Below are 15,310 nucleotides of genomic sequence, written 5' to 3' on the forward strand. Positions count from 1 at the left end.
GTTTTGTTATACGGGCTTGTTTTCTTTCAGTCAGCTGTTTAATTTCTTTTTCCTTTTCTTTCCCTAGCTTAAGCTACTAAAATAATTTATTTAGCCTTGCACAATTTTGTCATTTTTGACCTTATTATATTAGAACATTGCCCATTAGATTTGTGCAATCCTTGGAGTTTAGCATGCCCAATGGCACAAACTTACCACCTCTATGCAAAAAGTTGTGACTTTTTCTCAGTTTTGGGTGATGGTTTTAAGGAGTTGCACACAGATGTTAAATTTACATCCTTCTGCATCCAAAGTGCTACACAGCCTTAATGCACAGCTAAGTGCCACATCTTGATACTGAAGTTCCATTTTGTATTGTGAATGCAATACAATGTGAAATTAGCTAAACCTGCAGCTTTAGCTAATTTCACAAACCCTTAGAGCAATTCCACAACTCTGGGCAAATCAGTCTAGGAAAAAAAAAAGACCTGCCAGAGTGTTCTTTTGTAAGAGTTACCATTTTCTGCAAGTAAGGGATTTTTTATTTTCAAAATTATGGCCTTACTTTTATACAACATTGTGCTACCTATTCAGTCTCAATTTTGCAGAAAAAATACATTTCCAAGAGTAAGAAGCATAATGTAGTCATAGGCTTGAGCTCAGCACAGGAACAACTTTTGTAGTTAATGATTTGGAAAGACAATTTGAATTATAACATGCAGTTTATTTTAGATAGAAGATATAGGCAAAGGAAAAATATTGATTGTGTATTTAAATTGATCACATGATCTGGGCTCTGCCAATCTATTTCAAAAACCAAGAGCCCCCAAAACAAGTAGTTCTTTGGACCGATCTTAGGGAAAGAATTGCAGCCTAAGTGTCCACCCTGATTGGTGATCTGTTTTGGAAAAGACTCTTTATACCAATATGTCATTTGATACACTACTCAGTATCATTTGTGTTGTTTTTTTTAAAATGCAGTTTTTTATTTCTTTTTTTCACAAATGATACTGAGTAGTGTATCAAATGACCTATTCACCAACCCCTGCCCCACTCCCACACCTTCAGGACCAATGATTAAAATATATAAATATAGTGAATCCAGTTATTCCCCCATATGAGTAATTCCTCTCCCTTCTGTCACATAAAAGTGTATTGGTAACTTTTTTTTGAAGAACTCGAGAAGCTGTACACAAGGTTGTGGAGATTTTGGATCTTTGTGTCCCACTCTCTTTTCTCTGTATAGCGTCATGCTCATGCCTGGTGGAAAGTTGGAAATTGTTGCCATTTCATGTGTTATGTACAATTCCTCAATGAAGCAATAAATTCAGATAGTAAGAAATATGATGGCTTTTAATGTTTAACCTGGCTGGTTACCTAATTAACAAAGCTAGACTTGGATGAGCAGTCTTTGTTGCAGTTCATTATTCACTTTACTGTTCTATTTCTGCATCTTTTCATTTTCCAGAAGGAATGAGAGATGGGGACTTAGAGTGCATTCAGCAATAGCTTTAGCCATCAAAATGATGGGATGTTTTAGCTGGACATAAGCTAGAAGGAACAACCAACTTGAAACTCCCAGATTCCATATTGATTCAAGTTCAAAGAACCAGAGAGAAACCTAGGAGGAAAGAACAAATAATTTTTAGTTGAATACCCAAATGTACCTGGCCTGAGGAAAGAATACCATTAGCCTCCTAATTGAAGAAAGTGATCAATAACAAGGCTCTTTCCTCAAGAATGAAGAATCTCACCATCATTAACAGCAGCTTCAATTGACACTTTCATATTGCTTAGCTACAACCAAATAGGACATGGGAAAATGAAACAGCTAGCAAGTACCTATGAAGACTGGCCAGTTTCAGTAGGTTGTTGATTCATTGCTGAACAAGGGGAAATTAATGAGAAAGTTTGGGGAAATGTATGAAGTTTTAGGAAAGGCAGGATATAAATGGCAATAGCCTCAATCCAACGAGAGAATTTGCAATGTTCATTTGAGGTCAATTGATTTTGATATATATGAAAATTCTATGATGTTCTGTGACTAAAGCAGGATCAAGATCAGTGACTTGAGCTGCCTTCACTTTAGACTGTTCTGACCCTAGAAACAAGGTGGTGTTAGGACCCAGCATTCAGTCCAAGGTGGCAGTAGCAGTTTGTTTCAACTTTCTGTTCTATTTAAAGACTACTCCTGAGTCAGGAGAGCCACTAAGCTGTGGTGGGTGACAGTTTGTTTCTGGCACTCTGGAGAATATCAAGTAGAAGGAGGAAAACATAGCAGACAAACTACCTGGGGAGAAATGGAGGCGGACTGCGTCTCAGAATGTGATGAATCACTTGATATTTCTGTGGAAGATGAAGAGGAGGAAGAGTATGGATCACAGGGTGAAGAATTTAATAACAGGTATTGTTCTTCAAAGAAAATAAAAATCATCAGTGCCAGATTGAGAAGTTTTGGGAAACGGGACAAAGAGAAAGAATTTTATGCAAATGCACTAAGCATTAGTGGAAATAAAGTGTGAAGAATGAGGGGGATTTTCATGGTAAATATAAATGCAGCCGGTTGTGTTTGTCTGCACCAAAGGCATTTTTCTATTTAAAGATCTGACTTGAGCCCCTTGAATTTGGCTCCTCCTCCTCCTCCCTAGCTGGGTTGTCAATGCATCTCAAACAGATTTACTCTAAAATATACATGTGTACAGGAGAAAAATGACAGAGAATAAAAAAAAAGCTTGAATTTGTTCAGTGAAAATTATGAGGAAGTTGTGGGTAATGAAATATAGGAGAGATGTTTGAAGTCAAAGGATCAGTATCTTTTAGGGAATGTTTCCATTTGTGTTTGGAGTCCGTAAACCGATTACTTTCCAGCAAATTGTGTATGGCTTGCTTAGCCAGGTAGTATCTGAGCACCACCACAGTTTTATGGAGGGGTTTGAAACATACAACATTTTTAGCATTTAAAGAAAGATAATGTTTAGAAAAGAACATTGAATAAATGGGCTTGAATCATAGATATAGATTCTAACCAATATCTAAAAGAGAGGTGGGCACCATATTAATATGCATATTCTGTATTTATACACTCTGCAAGGCACATAATATGTAAAACCAGCACTACCAGAACTGTGATGGGAGGATGGGTAAAAGGGAATTATAGAGCTGGAAGACTTTGAAAGTCGTATGTTCAAAGTCCTGTTCAAATTAGGAATTGCAAAGGAATGTACAACTATAGTCTTCCTGGCAAATGGCCAATCTCAGTTTAAATTTTTCTGTTGTGACTTTTCCTTCTCTGCCTATTACCATCAGATAAACAAACTTAGCTGCTCTCTGTAAGAATTTGTTGTTATTCCTTTTTGTTTATTAAAACAATTAATTCAGACATAGGTTGCCAAGCATATCTGCAGATCTTTTTTGAATTATTTTAGACCATGAATAACCTGGGGCATTTAGGGCATTTAGCTCAAATACGTGCAGGAACCAGAAAGAAAACTGGTGATCCGGCTTTCTAGGACATTCCTTAAGCTCTGGGGCTAACCTCATGAAACTGTAGTTTCAGACTATAGCCATAGAGGGGAAAAAAAAGAGTATTGAAAACTAATCTGGAGTAGTATACTGATCTTGTAGAACTTTCAAAACTTTGAAAGGTTATATTTGTCACATAAAAAAAGATATTTCTGGCAGCTTTATAGCTTTAATCTCAAGGTATGATAAATGTTCTAAATAATGTGAAATATTACTTCCATCCATGGAATTTAGTTGGAAGAAAGAGTTGCATCTGTAAATGAGTTAGTTTAAACATAATTAGAGGAACAATTGTCTGTTCTTCTGGTTTCAGGATGAATGGCTTCAAGTAGGATTAGGCAATGAATAATTGTATTTAATGATTTAATTAATTTTATGAGAAATGATGAAATTAAAACTCCTTTTAAAAAAATAATTATCAAATGTGTAGCATCTTGAATAAGTGAAAGGAAACTACAGATTTTTTGCTGAGCAGGTAAACAATGTAAGAGAAATGTAGGCTCCTCAATTATCATGGCTTACCATATTTACTATTATTCTTGTAGAAATAATTTATATTAACAATAAAATTCTCTGAATTTTATTAAAGAAATAAATCCCAGTAAGTTGAATGACATTTATTTTCAGGCATGAATACATAGATTGAAATCTATAAAGTGCACAAAACTTTATATAGCTATTCAGAACGTTAGCAGTTCACTACAATTTCTATCTGTATAGACGTTATAATAGATTAAAATATAATTATGAATTAATTTAATTTTTACCATTACTGTCAATTTTTTAAACAAAAACTGCTACAATCATTTTAATTGTAGCCAGTAAGTTCATAATATCTCATTGGTATTAGTTTACTAAGGATATTGGGCTCTGCACTATAGATACATAATTTAATTAGCAAAATGGATTCTCTGTGCATGTGTGTGTAGCTTCTGCAAAGCAGTGCTTAATGGAAATGACTTGTGTTGGTTGCTAAAAATGTTGGATGTTTCTGGGAACTCGCCCAACTTTGCTGTATGCTTCTTCCTTATAGTAATAAATGCTTTTTACAAAATCTATCTAGACATTTATCAGCGGACTGAGAAAAAATTGAGTTAGAGGCATAAGAGCAGAAGACATATAGTCTGCTATTAATCTGGGACTGCTAAAAGATTCTTAAAATCCAGTACAGCCGGTCCCTGCGCTGAAAGTAGGATTTTATTTTGGGGAAAACAGAATGGAAGCTTTCAAAACCAGCACTTCCTCTGAGCCTCTGAAATAAAGTTTAATACCTACTTGTTTTGTGATCATTCCTTAATGCCTTTTCTATCATTTGCTGTTTCTGGGGGGAATAGAAGAACCTAACTGCAGTAAGACACAATTCAATTTTTGTACAGATGTGGTAGGGGACAGAACAGTAATTCAACAGAGCTATGCAACATACCACTGATACCTCCCTGGACACTCATTAAACTACTTGCACAGATTCTTCTTATTTTTGAGCTGATCAGCTGCAAAGCAAAGGCAGATCTCTAGTGAATTGTATATGAATTCCATAGACATTTTTAAAGAATAAAAATGGTGGCAGCTGAATTGTTTTCCCAGTTAACCAGAGGAGGAGGAGGAGGAGGAGGAAGATAGAGGCTAGAAGTAGCGATGAAGGAGTGATGAAGGTGATGAAGGAATAACTTTATCAATGGTCTTATATGCTGATGTTTATGACAGATTGTGGCCATCAAGGCAGAGCTTGCATAGAAATTTCTGATGTGTCCATTAGCTGAAAAGTTGGGTATACTGAAATCAATACAGGAATTCTTTCTGTCAGAGGGAGAATGTCTGTCATTCTTTCTCTGCAAATATTACGCAATAGAAGATAGTTATTACACTGCCCATCCTCTGGTTTCCATGTATTCTGAATTCCATGCCTAGAAGTTTTGATTGCATGGAACTTTATATCTGAAGATGTCCAGAGTCAGAATTTACAAACACGAACCTGTTGATGTTTTCTCTGTGTAGGAAAGCTTCAATCTGCGAAAGAAGGTTGCCTTTTAGAGAATGATATTTGAAATTTTGATAGGGCATTTGGCAAGCTGGCACACTGGTCTCTTCACATTCTCTGGCACTGTGGTTTCACTATCCTAACACATATCTCAGTTATTGACCCAGATCCAATCCCAATTTTGGAGAAACTGCTTTATTCTTTTGTAGGTGCTTGCCTCCATCCTGAGTGTCAAGGACAGCCAGGTCCATATAATTGTGTGCTGGGAAGTTTGGCAGCACACTTGAGGACATCTGCCAGATAGCCAGTTTGATATAGTAGTTAAGCCCAGGCTAAAAAACAGGAAACTGTGAATTTAGGTTCACCTTAGGTGTAAAAGGCAGTTAGGTGACCTTGGGCCAGTCAGTCTCTCTCAGACAACATACATCACAGAGTTGTGGGGAAAAGAGAAGGAAGGTATATTTGCTGCCTTGAGTTACTTATAAAGGTATAAAAGCTGCATAATAATTAATTAATTAGTTAAATGAATCAATAAAATAGCCTGAAATTGATAGATTGCAATGAGGGTGGTCAATCTGTATGACAGAAAGCACCATCTTAGAAAGTGTGAAGATTTGCTGCTATTATTGTACCTAGTCAAAATTTCTTCTAATTAAGCCAGAATTTTTTCATTATTGTGGAAATAAAAGGCAGGAGTCCAGATGCAGCATCTTTCTGCATATATCATTATAAAAATATTAGTACATTTGACCTCTGTTCCACATTAAAAATAAATCTGAAACTCCAAAGCAGACCCCCATATAATTTTACAAATCTCCAAACCTAGCTTGGAAATTTGCCTGGCCTTTTTGTGAAAATAAACCTAACATATCAAAAAGCTGCCAGGATGGAGAGAATCACACCTGTTGTGTGTATTTGTAATAAACACACTTTTAATTTAAAAAAAATTACCAAGAACAATCTATTGGAGAAGGTGCTGCTGAGCAGGAAAGCAGGGCCAAGCACCTCGTAGAGCCTATCAGTGATAATTGTCCTAGCGTTTTCTTTAAAGTGGACTCAAGGAGGACTGAGTCACAGGATATATTCAACCTGTGTATTCTCCAGCATCACGAGTGGAGAATCCACCAATGGGTTTTGCTTGTCTTCTGCTCGTATAGACTAAGTCAACCAAATCGCCATGCCTCCTCTTCCTGAGACCACTCCCAGTCTCGACTTAGTCTCTAGCTCATAAAGACACAGATTTTGGCTCTAGGACAGATCTACAGATCAGGTTGTATTTTTTTTATCTTTCTTTCAAGGAGAAGCAGGGGAGGGTGAGAGACGAGCAAGCAAATCCCTCGCTGCCATTTTCAGCTGATTCCAGCAGCCGTGAGCATTTCTAATCAGTTTCAATTGACCGGAGGAGTGCAGGAGTTTCCCTCAGCCCCAGGAGTTTCCCTCAGCCCCAACTGAGTGCCGGAGAAGCCGGGAGACGAGCAACCAATTTTTTTGCGGCTGTCCCCAGCGGGACTCAATAGGAACAGGGGTTCCCTTTTTTTTCCGCTCAGCTTCAGCGGACCGCAGGGGTTTCCCTCAGTCCCAGCTGATTAGAGGAAGAAACCGGTCACCATTTTTGGTGCCGTGTGGCTTCGGATCGGGGGAAGGGCATTTCCCCTCAGGGAATTGAGCCATTTCTGTTTTTCTTCTACTCAGCCAAACATAGCAGATCAATTTAATCCCTGCTCTTATCTGAGCAAGCCGCAGAGAGAGAGTCCTCCCAAAGGCAGCCATTAAGAACAGAGGCAGCCAGTAAGAACAAAGGACTCGTGGCCGCCATTTTTGGTGCGAGTTTTCAAACTCCAGTCAAATTGTCAGGGAAGCCAGCACAGGCAAACAAACAGTGGGCTGCACATATCAGCCTCTCCATTCAATCAGCCTTATTAGAGATAAGAATGGAGGGGGGAAGAGGGAAGACACGGGTCTTCTCTTCCCATCTACAGCTTCCCATTGCAAATCAAAATGAATTCACCTGACTACTAGCAGACAGCCTTTGCACATAGGACCAATCCCCACGTCTGGGAGAAATAAAAAAATTAATTAAATAAATATTTTTTTTTAAAAAAAGGAAAAAAGAAGGAGAGAAGAGAACAAAGGGAGGAGGCTGTATCATATCAACCTAAGTTCCTTGCTCAAACCGTGTGCGGGTTGCATCATTAAATTGAGCTTGCCGCTAATATCTTTCGCAACAGAGTGCTAAATTGAGAGAGCAAGAGGCGTGGCTGTTCATTATCGACTGATCCACTCTTGACTGATCCCTATCATAACCAGGTTGCTCTGTGATCTAAAGAGGCCTAACAGCAGGCCCGCACTATGAGATTCCTCCCAGTTCCCATGCTGAGATATCTCTAGTGCTAATGGCAGATGCCATTGCTACACAGTCAGCCCAGAATTCCTCTGTAAGCCCTCCAGGTCGCAAGAGACCCAGGTCATCCAACCAGGCGAAGGATCAAGACCAAGCAATATCAGGCAAAAGATCCTCCAAGACCGCTGATAGGGAGGCCAAGAGAAGGCACCAGGCTCTGGAGAAACAATTTTCTCGAGTTAAGAAGAGACAAAACACAGCAGAAGAGGATCTAATTTCTCCTGCTTACACAGAGGATGAGATTTTTGGCCCACAGCAGTCTGTTCAGGAACCTCAGCAAACAGAGGCAGAGACAGAACAGCCAGGATCCCCTTTAAGCGAGGGACCCGCTTAACAGTTTCTCACCCAACAGAAGGGACATGGCCCTCAGACAGTCAGGGGGCTCTATCAGAGCACCTACAAACCCTCATATCTCAGGCTGTCATGCAGGCCATGGTTTCTACAAGACACCAGAGGTCCAGAACCGGGTCAGTCATATCAAGGGGACGATACAACCTCTCCCAAGAGGAGGACTCTGCATACCAGGACTCAGTCTCTCCTTCTCGCTCCTCCAGAAGCAGAAGATCTCCCATGGGGGACTATGAACACACGGACCAGGGACTGTCAGAGGATGATGACGTATCCCCTGACCCTCCACCATTTGTAGGCCTCTTCAATCTTACATTATTCAAATCCCTGTTCCACAAGGCCAGAAGCACCACAAAGGTTAAAAGGTCAAAGGTTTCCCAGGAGGGACATTCCGAGTCCCAGGATATGAATAACAGAGTTTTTACACAACCCACCTACACACAAAAATTTATCCCTTACCCTTCTCTCTTCTTTGATACAATCCAAAAGAACTTGGGGACTCCGGGGTCTTTTTCTCCAATGGGGGGGACAGATAAAAAGCTGTTCAACATAGATCCGGCCTTATCGGAGGTAATAGAGGTCCTGGCAGTAGATGAGCCACTGGCGGCCCTATTCTCCCCTTCCACAGTATTGGGGGATATGGCAGAGGCTCTGAAGTCTGAGGACAAGAAGGAGGAGCTCACCTTCCACAGAACACCAGGCCTCAGCGTGGGTGATCAAGGCAGCCACATCTAACTCCTTTTTTGCTTGTTGCTCTGGCTGCGACAACTTCAGGCCAGGATCTCCCCGGAGGAGGAAAGAACTCACCATGACTTGAGAAGATTAGTGGCGGCAGCTGAATTTATGGCAGATTCATCACTACACGCCGCAAACTATTCTGCCAAGGCAATAGCATCCAACATCTCTGCATGCAGATTATTGTGGCTCAGACAATGGTGAGCTGACATCAAGGCCGTACCGTACCCTACAAGGGTGGCTTGCTTTTTGGTGAGTTCCTCAACCCATACCTGATAGAAAACAAGGATAAACATCAGGTCCTAGGTCACCTCTCAAGAAGGACAGAAAGGAGGACCTCCTCCTATCCTCACAGACAACCCTTTTGGTCAGAGGCAGGCTCAGAGCCTACTTCTTTTTCCCGTCCCTGCTATCAGCCCAGATCAGACAGACAGGGTGACAGAACCAGTAACAGAGACAAATTCAGACAACAATACCAGGCGAAACAGCCCTTTCGAGGAACGGGGGGCCGTCCCTTTTGCAAATCCAAGTGACAGTGGGGAGGACTCCCCCATTGGTGGCAGGCTAGCTCTCTTTGCACACAGATGGCAGGCCACCACCACGGACCTCTGGGTCCTAAATACTATCAGATTTGGTCTCTCACTGGAATTCATCTCCAAACTCCCAAACCATTTTGTCCCTTGCCCATCGCCCAAGGATCCAATCAAGGGGAACCTCATCAAGGAGGCCATCCAGCACCTCCTGGACATCCAGGCTATAGAACCGATGCCAAAGGGTCAACAGGGACAGGGATTCTACTCCATCTTATTTTTAGTCCCAAAGATTTCGGGGGAGGGGGGGTAGATAGCAATTCTAGACCTAAAGAGTCTAAACAATCACCTGGCATACAGAAAATTCAAAATGCAGACTCTCCAATCAATATTGGTGGGTGTCAGAAGGGGAGACCTTCTGACTTCCATAGATCTGACGGAGGTTTACCTCCACATTCTCGTATTCCCGGAGCACTGAAGGTTCCTCAGGTTCTGCCATGCAGGCCAGCATTTTCAATCAGGGCCCTGCCCTTTGGACTTTCTTCAGCCCCCAGAGTATTCACAAAGGTTCTAGCGACTCTCGCTGCACACCTACGAACCATTCCCGTGCGCATCCAGTGCTACCTGGACAATATTCTTATCCAATCCGCCTCAGTCCAGATGGCACAGTCAGATCTGGCTCTAAGGGCTCTTCAGGCTCACAGGTTCCCAATAAACTTCCAAAAGAGTCAGACAGTTCCTTCGACCTGCTTCCTTCATCTGGGAGCCATTACAGACACTCTAAAGTGTCTCCAGAGCATCAAGACAGCATTCAGACCTTGGTCAGGCAGATCTGAAGGAAACGAATCACCACAATGGCCACACTCTCACACCTGCTGGGAAAGATGATTTCATGCTTAGCAATTATGCCCTGGGCACGACTAGACTCCAGGCACCTACAATGGTTCCTGCTTCCGTTTCAAAAGATAGGAACTGGTTCCTCCAACCAGACAGTAAGGGTGCCACCAAAGGTTCTGAAGTCATTCCAGTAGTGGTCGTCCCCATCAATAAAAAAGGGACACATGTTCAAGGAACCCAACTGAGTCATACTGATCACAGATGCCAGCCTGTTCGGCTGGGGAGCACATCTACAATCACAAATGGCTCATGGCCAGTGGTCCAAGGAGGACTTAAGACACAATATAAACTGGTTGGAGCTCAGAGCCATACACTTGGCTCTCCACCACTTCTACAACACGGTGGCAGATCAGCACATGCTAGTGCTCATGGACAATGTGGCAGCAAAAGCCCATGTCAACCGACAGTCCAGATCCTCATGACCGAGGCCCAATTGATGAGAACATGGGCAGAAAACAACCTAGCCTCTCTCAGGGCCGAATACATACCAGGAGAGGCAAATCAACAAGCGGATTTTCTGAGCAGGGCAACATTAGACCACTGCATCCAACTCTCTTCAGGGAGGCGTCAGAGAGGTTCGGCCATCCAGTGCTGGACCTATTCACCAGCCCCAGAAATACCCAGCTCCCAAGTTCTTCTCCCACTTCCCGTCATGGGGCGCAGAGAGAGCAGACACATTCCAGGGACACTGGCTGAAGGGACTGCTGTACGCCTTCCCACCTCTCCCCCTGATGCAGGCAACCATCAGGAAGATATTGCAGGAGCAAGCAGAGGTGATACTCATCACGCCACACTGGCCAAGATGGCCGTGGTTTGCCGACCTCGTAAGTCTTTTGGTCTCAACCCCATGGAGGATTCCCCAAGACTGAATTTCACTCAGCCAAGGGACTCTACAACACCCAGAGCCGCAGTGGCTCCAACTAGCCATCTGTCACTTGAATGGAGCCTCCTAGAAAGGGAGCCCTATTCACAAAGAGTCATCAAGATGATCCAGGCCTCAAGAAGGCGTTCAACCAACAGAATTTATGACCCCACATGGAGAAATTACTGCAGTTGGTGTGAAAAGCAGCAGCTAGATCCCTTCAGGATTACAATCCCAGGGGTCTTAGACTACTTGTGGGAAGAACTTGACAGGGGCTTAGCACCCAACACAATTCGCAAACAGGTGGCCACCCTATCCACTATACTCAGATATGGCAACTCTGAGCCACTGGCCAAACACCCAGTGATGCGATCTTTCATAAGGGGTGCAACAAATAACAGATCTCCTGTGGTTCACAGATATCCCTCCTGAGACCTAACTAGGGTCTTACAGACCATCACCGCACCACCATTTGAACCTATCCGGGCATGCACCTTACAATACTTAACACTTAAGGTCGCATTTCTCGTTGCCGTAACCTCGGCGAGACACATCTCAGAGTTGGCAGCACTATCAGCTAGAGAAGATCTCTGCACATTTCACAAGGATAGGGTGGTCCTACATCTGGATCCTTCATTCATTTCCAAGGTCAATTCCTTATTCCACAGAGCTCAAGAGGTAGTGCTACCAGATTTTTGTCCTCAGCCCTGTCACGATTTGAAAGCAAGTGGCACACCTTAGACGTTCGCAGGGCCTTAAAGCAGTACTTAAAGCAGACTGCTCCCTTTTGCAAATCTGAGGCTCTATTTATATCCTTCCATTCACATTCTAGGGGTCGAAGGGTCACTGCTTCCACAATCAGCAGATGGATCAGGAATTGTACAGCAGAAGCATATCGGGGGCAATCGCTTTCAGTCCCTAGACAAATCATGGCCTATTCCACTCGCAGCGCTGTGACATCTGCAGCGTGGACAACTCAGGCACCGATTGAGGAGATATGTAGGGCGGCGACATGGGCGTCGCCTTCCCCTTTTATCAGACACTACAGGTTGGATAGGTTCGCATCGGTGGAGGCCTCATTTGGCAGGAGGGTCCTTCAAAGTGTAGTGTCAGAGAGTGGGACACAGGCCCAGACGGCTTCCCACCCACAGGGACAGTGAGGCTTGGGTATGTCCCATTGGTGGATTCTCCACTTGTCATGCTGGAGAAGGGGCATTGTCTTACCTGAACGCCTTTTCTCAGCATGACAATGGAGAATTCACTCCCACCCTTAGGGCCAGTCAGGTCCTGTGCTGGGAAGAAAGTGAGCCAACACATTAAATCATAGTCAACAGCTTCGCCTCAGTCGAGACTGGGAGTGGTCTCAGGAAGAGGAGGCGTGGCAATTTGGTTGACTTAGTCTATACGAGCAGAAGACAAGAAAAACGTATTGGTGGATTCTCCATCGTCATGCTGAGAAAAGGCGTTCAGGTAAGACAACGCCCCTTTCCTAAGATGTCTTGATGTAATGCTATTTTTCAGATATGGCAACAGCTAGTATATTGCTGCTATCTGTTTCTGCCTCAGGGATGTATATAGGAAGATGCTCATCATACTGATGTAAGAGGAGACTTTTGGGATAATTCCCTGCAAACCAGGATTTAACTCCTATATTTACGTATCTCCTAATAGATACCATGAATTACTGGTATCAATTCAAATTCATCTCTTTTTTGTTTTAAACCAAAGTGGCAAATTGGAGGATTTCCAAGCAATTTCTTCAATATTTTGTCTATAATGACTTTCATCATAGGAGGTGCAGGTCCAACTGGGCATCAAGCAGAACCTCTCCACCGATAAGCTGTTCCATGGTTTCAGATCGTGAACAATAGTGCTGAAGCATCAGCGTTTTTCTATATCATATGTCATGAGGTTGTTAGGTTTGTTACTGAGGAGAATGCCTGCTTGGTCCCACTTCTCAGATCCTGGTTTCCTGAAGTGGTAGCTGGATGGTATGATTATATAAAGGAAATATAGAAGGCATGATAGCAAAAGTCATGCTTGGAAGGCAAGTGTTGCCTCCATGATGAATACAGTGTTGTAATATAATCTTTTTTTCTTTTTTCACAGTAGGGAGAGGGATTTGTTTGGCAGCCTGATTTATAGGGGAAAAAAGAGGCTTAGCCAAATGCAGGCAGTGATTGGCTAAAGGTTTCCAGAGCTTTGCTATTGGTCAGCAAGTGCAAGTACCCATTGACTGTTAGTTCTCAATGAGTGTTAGGTACTCACAAACAAGTAAATATGTGTGCTTGAATTGGATCATTTTTTTCAGATCTAGAAATAGTCACAATTGGTCAATCTCTGCTGTATTTTCATTATGGAATTATATAAGACAAATGAAAGAAATACTAGAATTTCCCTAAAATATAAAGTCCACACATTTTTCTCATTTTCAGTTTATATATGGTTTACTCTTTAGTTTTTAATTCAGATCACATCATTTGTAAATATCACTATAACATTGAAAAATAATATTTGTATCTTTTCCTTTTCACTATTATATTGGTTACAATACACCCATGAACGTACATAATTGCACACATACATGTACCCACATTAAACACACAGAGGATGTTTTCTTGTTTAACTCTAACAAACTCTCACTTAGTCCCCAAATAAATTAATGTAGTAGGATAAAAACATTTGAGGTAGAAATCTGATGGCATCAGTTTCTTGAGTTGTGAAGTCTCAAGTTCAATTTTTGTTAAAATAATGAATGGACAAATAGAATAGCATTTTTTAAAAATTATGGCTTTACATAAACTTTTGTTGTTGTTGTTAATTGCGAAGTCGTGTCCGACCCATCGCGACCCCATGGACAACGTTCCTCCAGGTCTTCATGTCCTCTACCATTTTCTGGAGTCCATTTAAGTTCACACCTACTGCTTCAGTGATTCCATCCAGCCATCTCATTCTCTGTCGTCCCCTTCTTCTATTGCCCTCAATCTTTCCCAGCATTAGGCCCTTCTCCAGTGAGTCCTTCCTTCTCATTAGGTGGCCAAAGTATTTGAGTTTCAACTTCAGGATCTGGTCTTCTAAAGAGCAGTCAGGGTTGATCTCCTCTAGGACTGATCAGTTTGAACGCCTTGCAGTCCAAGGGACTCACAGGAGTCTTCTCCAGCACCATAATTCAAAGGCCTCAATTCTTTGGCGCTCAGCCTTTCTTATGGTCCAACTTTCACAGCCATACATTGCAACTGGGAAAACCATGGCCTGCACTATATGCACTTTTGTTGGCAGGGTGATGTCTCTGTTTTTTGGTATGCTGTCTAGATTTGCCATAGCTTTCCTTCCCTTAATTTCTTGGCTGCAGTCCCCATCTGAAGTGATCTTGGAGCCCAGAAAAATAAAATCTGTCACTACCTCCATTTCTTCCCCATCTATTTGCCAGGAACTGAGAGGGCCGGATGCCATGATTTTGGTTTTCTTAATGTTGAGTTTCAAGCAACTTTTGCACTCTCCTTCTTCACCCGCATCAAGAGGCTCTTTAGTTCCTCTTCACTTTCTGCCATTAGAGTGGTATCATCTGCATATCTTAGGTTGTTGATATTTCTCCTGGCAATCTTAATTCCAACTTTTGTTTCATCTAGCCCTGCCTTTCTCATGATGTGCTCTGCATATAGGTTAAATAGGCAGGGTGACAATATACAGCCTTGCCGGACTCCTTTTCCAATTTTGAACCAATCAGTGGTTCTGTGTCCAGTTCTCACTGTTGCTTCTTGACCCGCATATAAGTTTCTCAAGAGACAAAGAAGATAGTCTGGAATTCCCATCTCTTTAAGAACTTGCCACAATTTGTTGTGATCCACACAATCAAAGGCTTTAGCATAGTCAATGAAGCAGAAGTAGATGTTTTTCTGGAACTCCCTAGCTTTCTCCATGATCCAGCATATGTTGGCAATTTGATCTCTAGTTCCTCTGCCTCTTCGAAATCCTGCCTGTACTTCTGGTAGTTCTCGATCTACATACTGCTGGAATCTAGCTTGTAGGATTTTAAGCATAACTTTACTAGCATGTGA

General features: G+C 42.1%; 1 protein-coding gene across 1 annotated transcript in view; it reads left to right on the forward strand.

The window, feature by feature from the left end:
• Positions 1 to 2,183: 2,183 nt before the first annotated feature.
• LOC120308023 (cardiomyopathy-associated protein 5-like) overlaps positions 2,184 to 15,310 on the forward strand; it is a 47,178-nt gene continuing 34,051 nt past the window's right edge. Inside the window, exon 1 of the mRNA XM_039343442.1 lies at positions 2,184 to 2,383. Coding sequence (XP_039199376.1) covers positions 2,280 to 2,383 — 104 coding nt within the window. The 5' untranslated portion in view covers positions 2,184 to 2,279. The remainder of the gene's footprint in view (positions 2,384 to 15,310) is intronic.

Source organism: Crotalus tigris, unplaced genomic scaffold, assembly GCF_016545835.1.
Source record: "Crotalus tigris isolate CLP2741 ecotype Arizona unplaced genomic scaffold, ASM1654583v1 scf7180000017853.129334, whole genome shotgun sequence".
NCBI classification, from domain to species: Eukaryota; Metazoa; Chordata; class Lepidosauria; order Squamata; family Viperidae; genus Crotalus; species Crotalus tigris.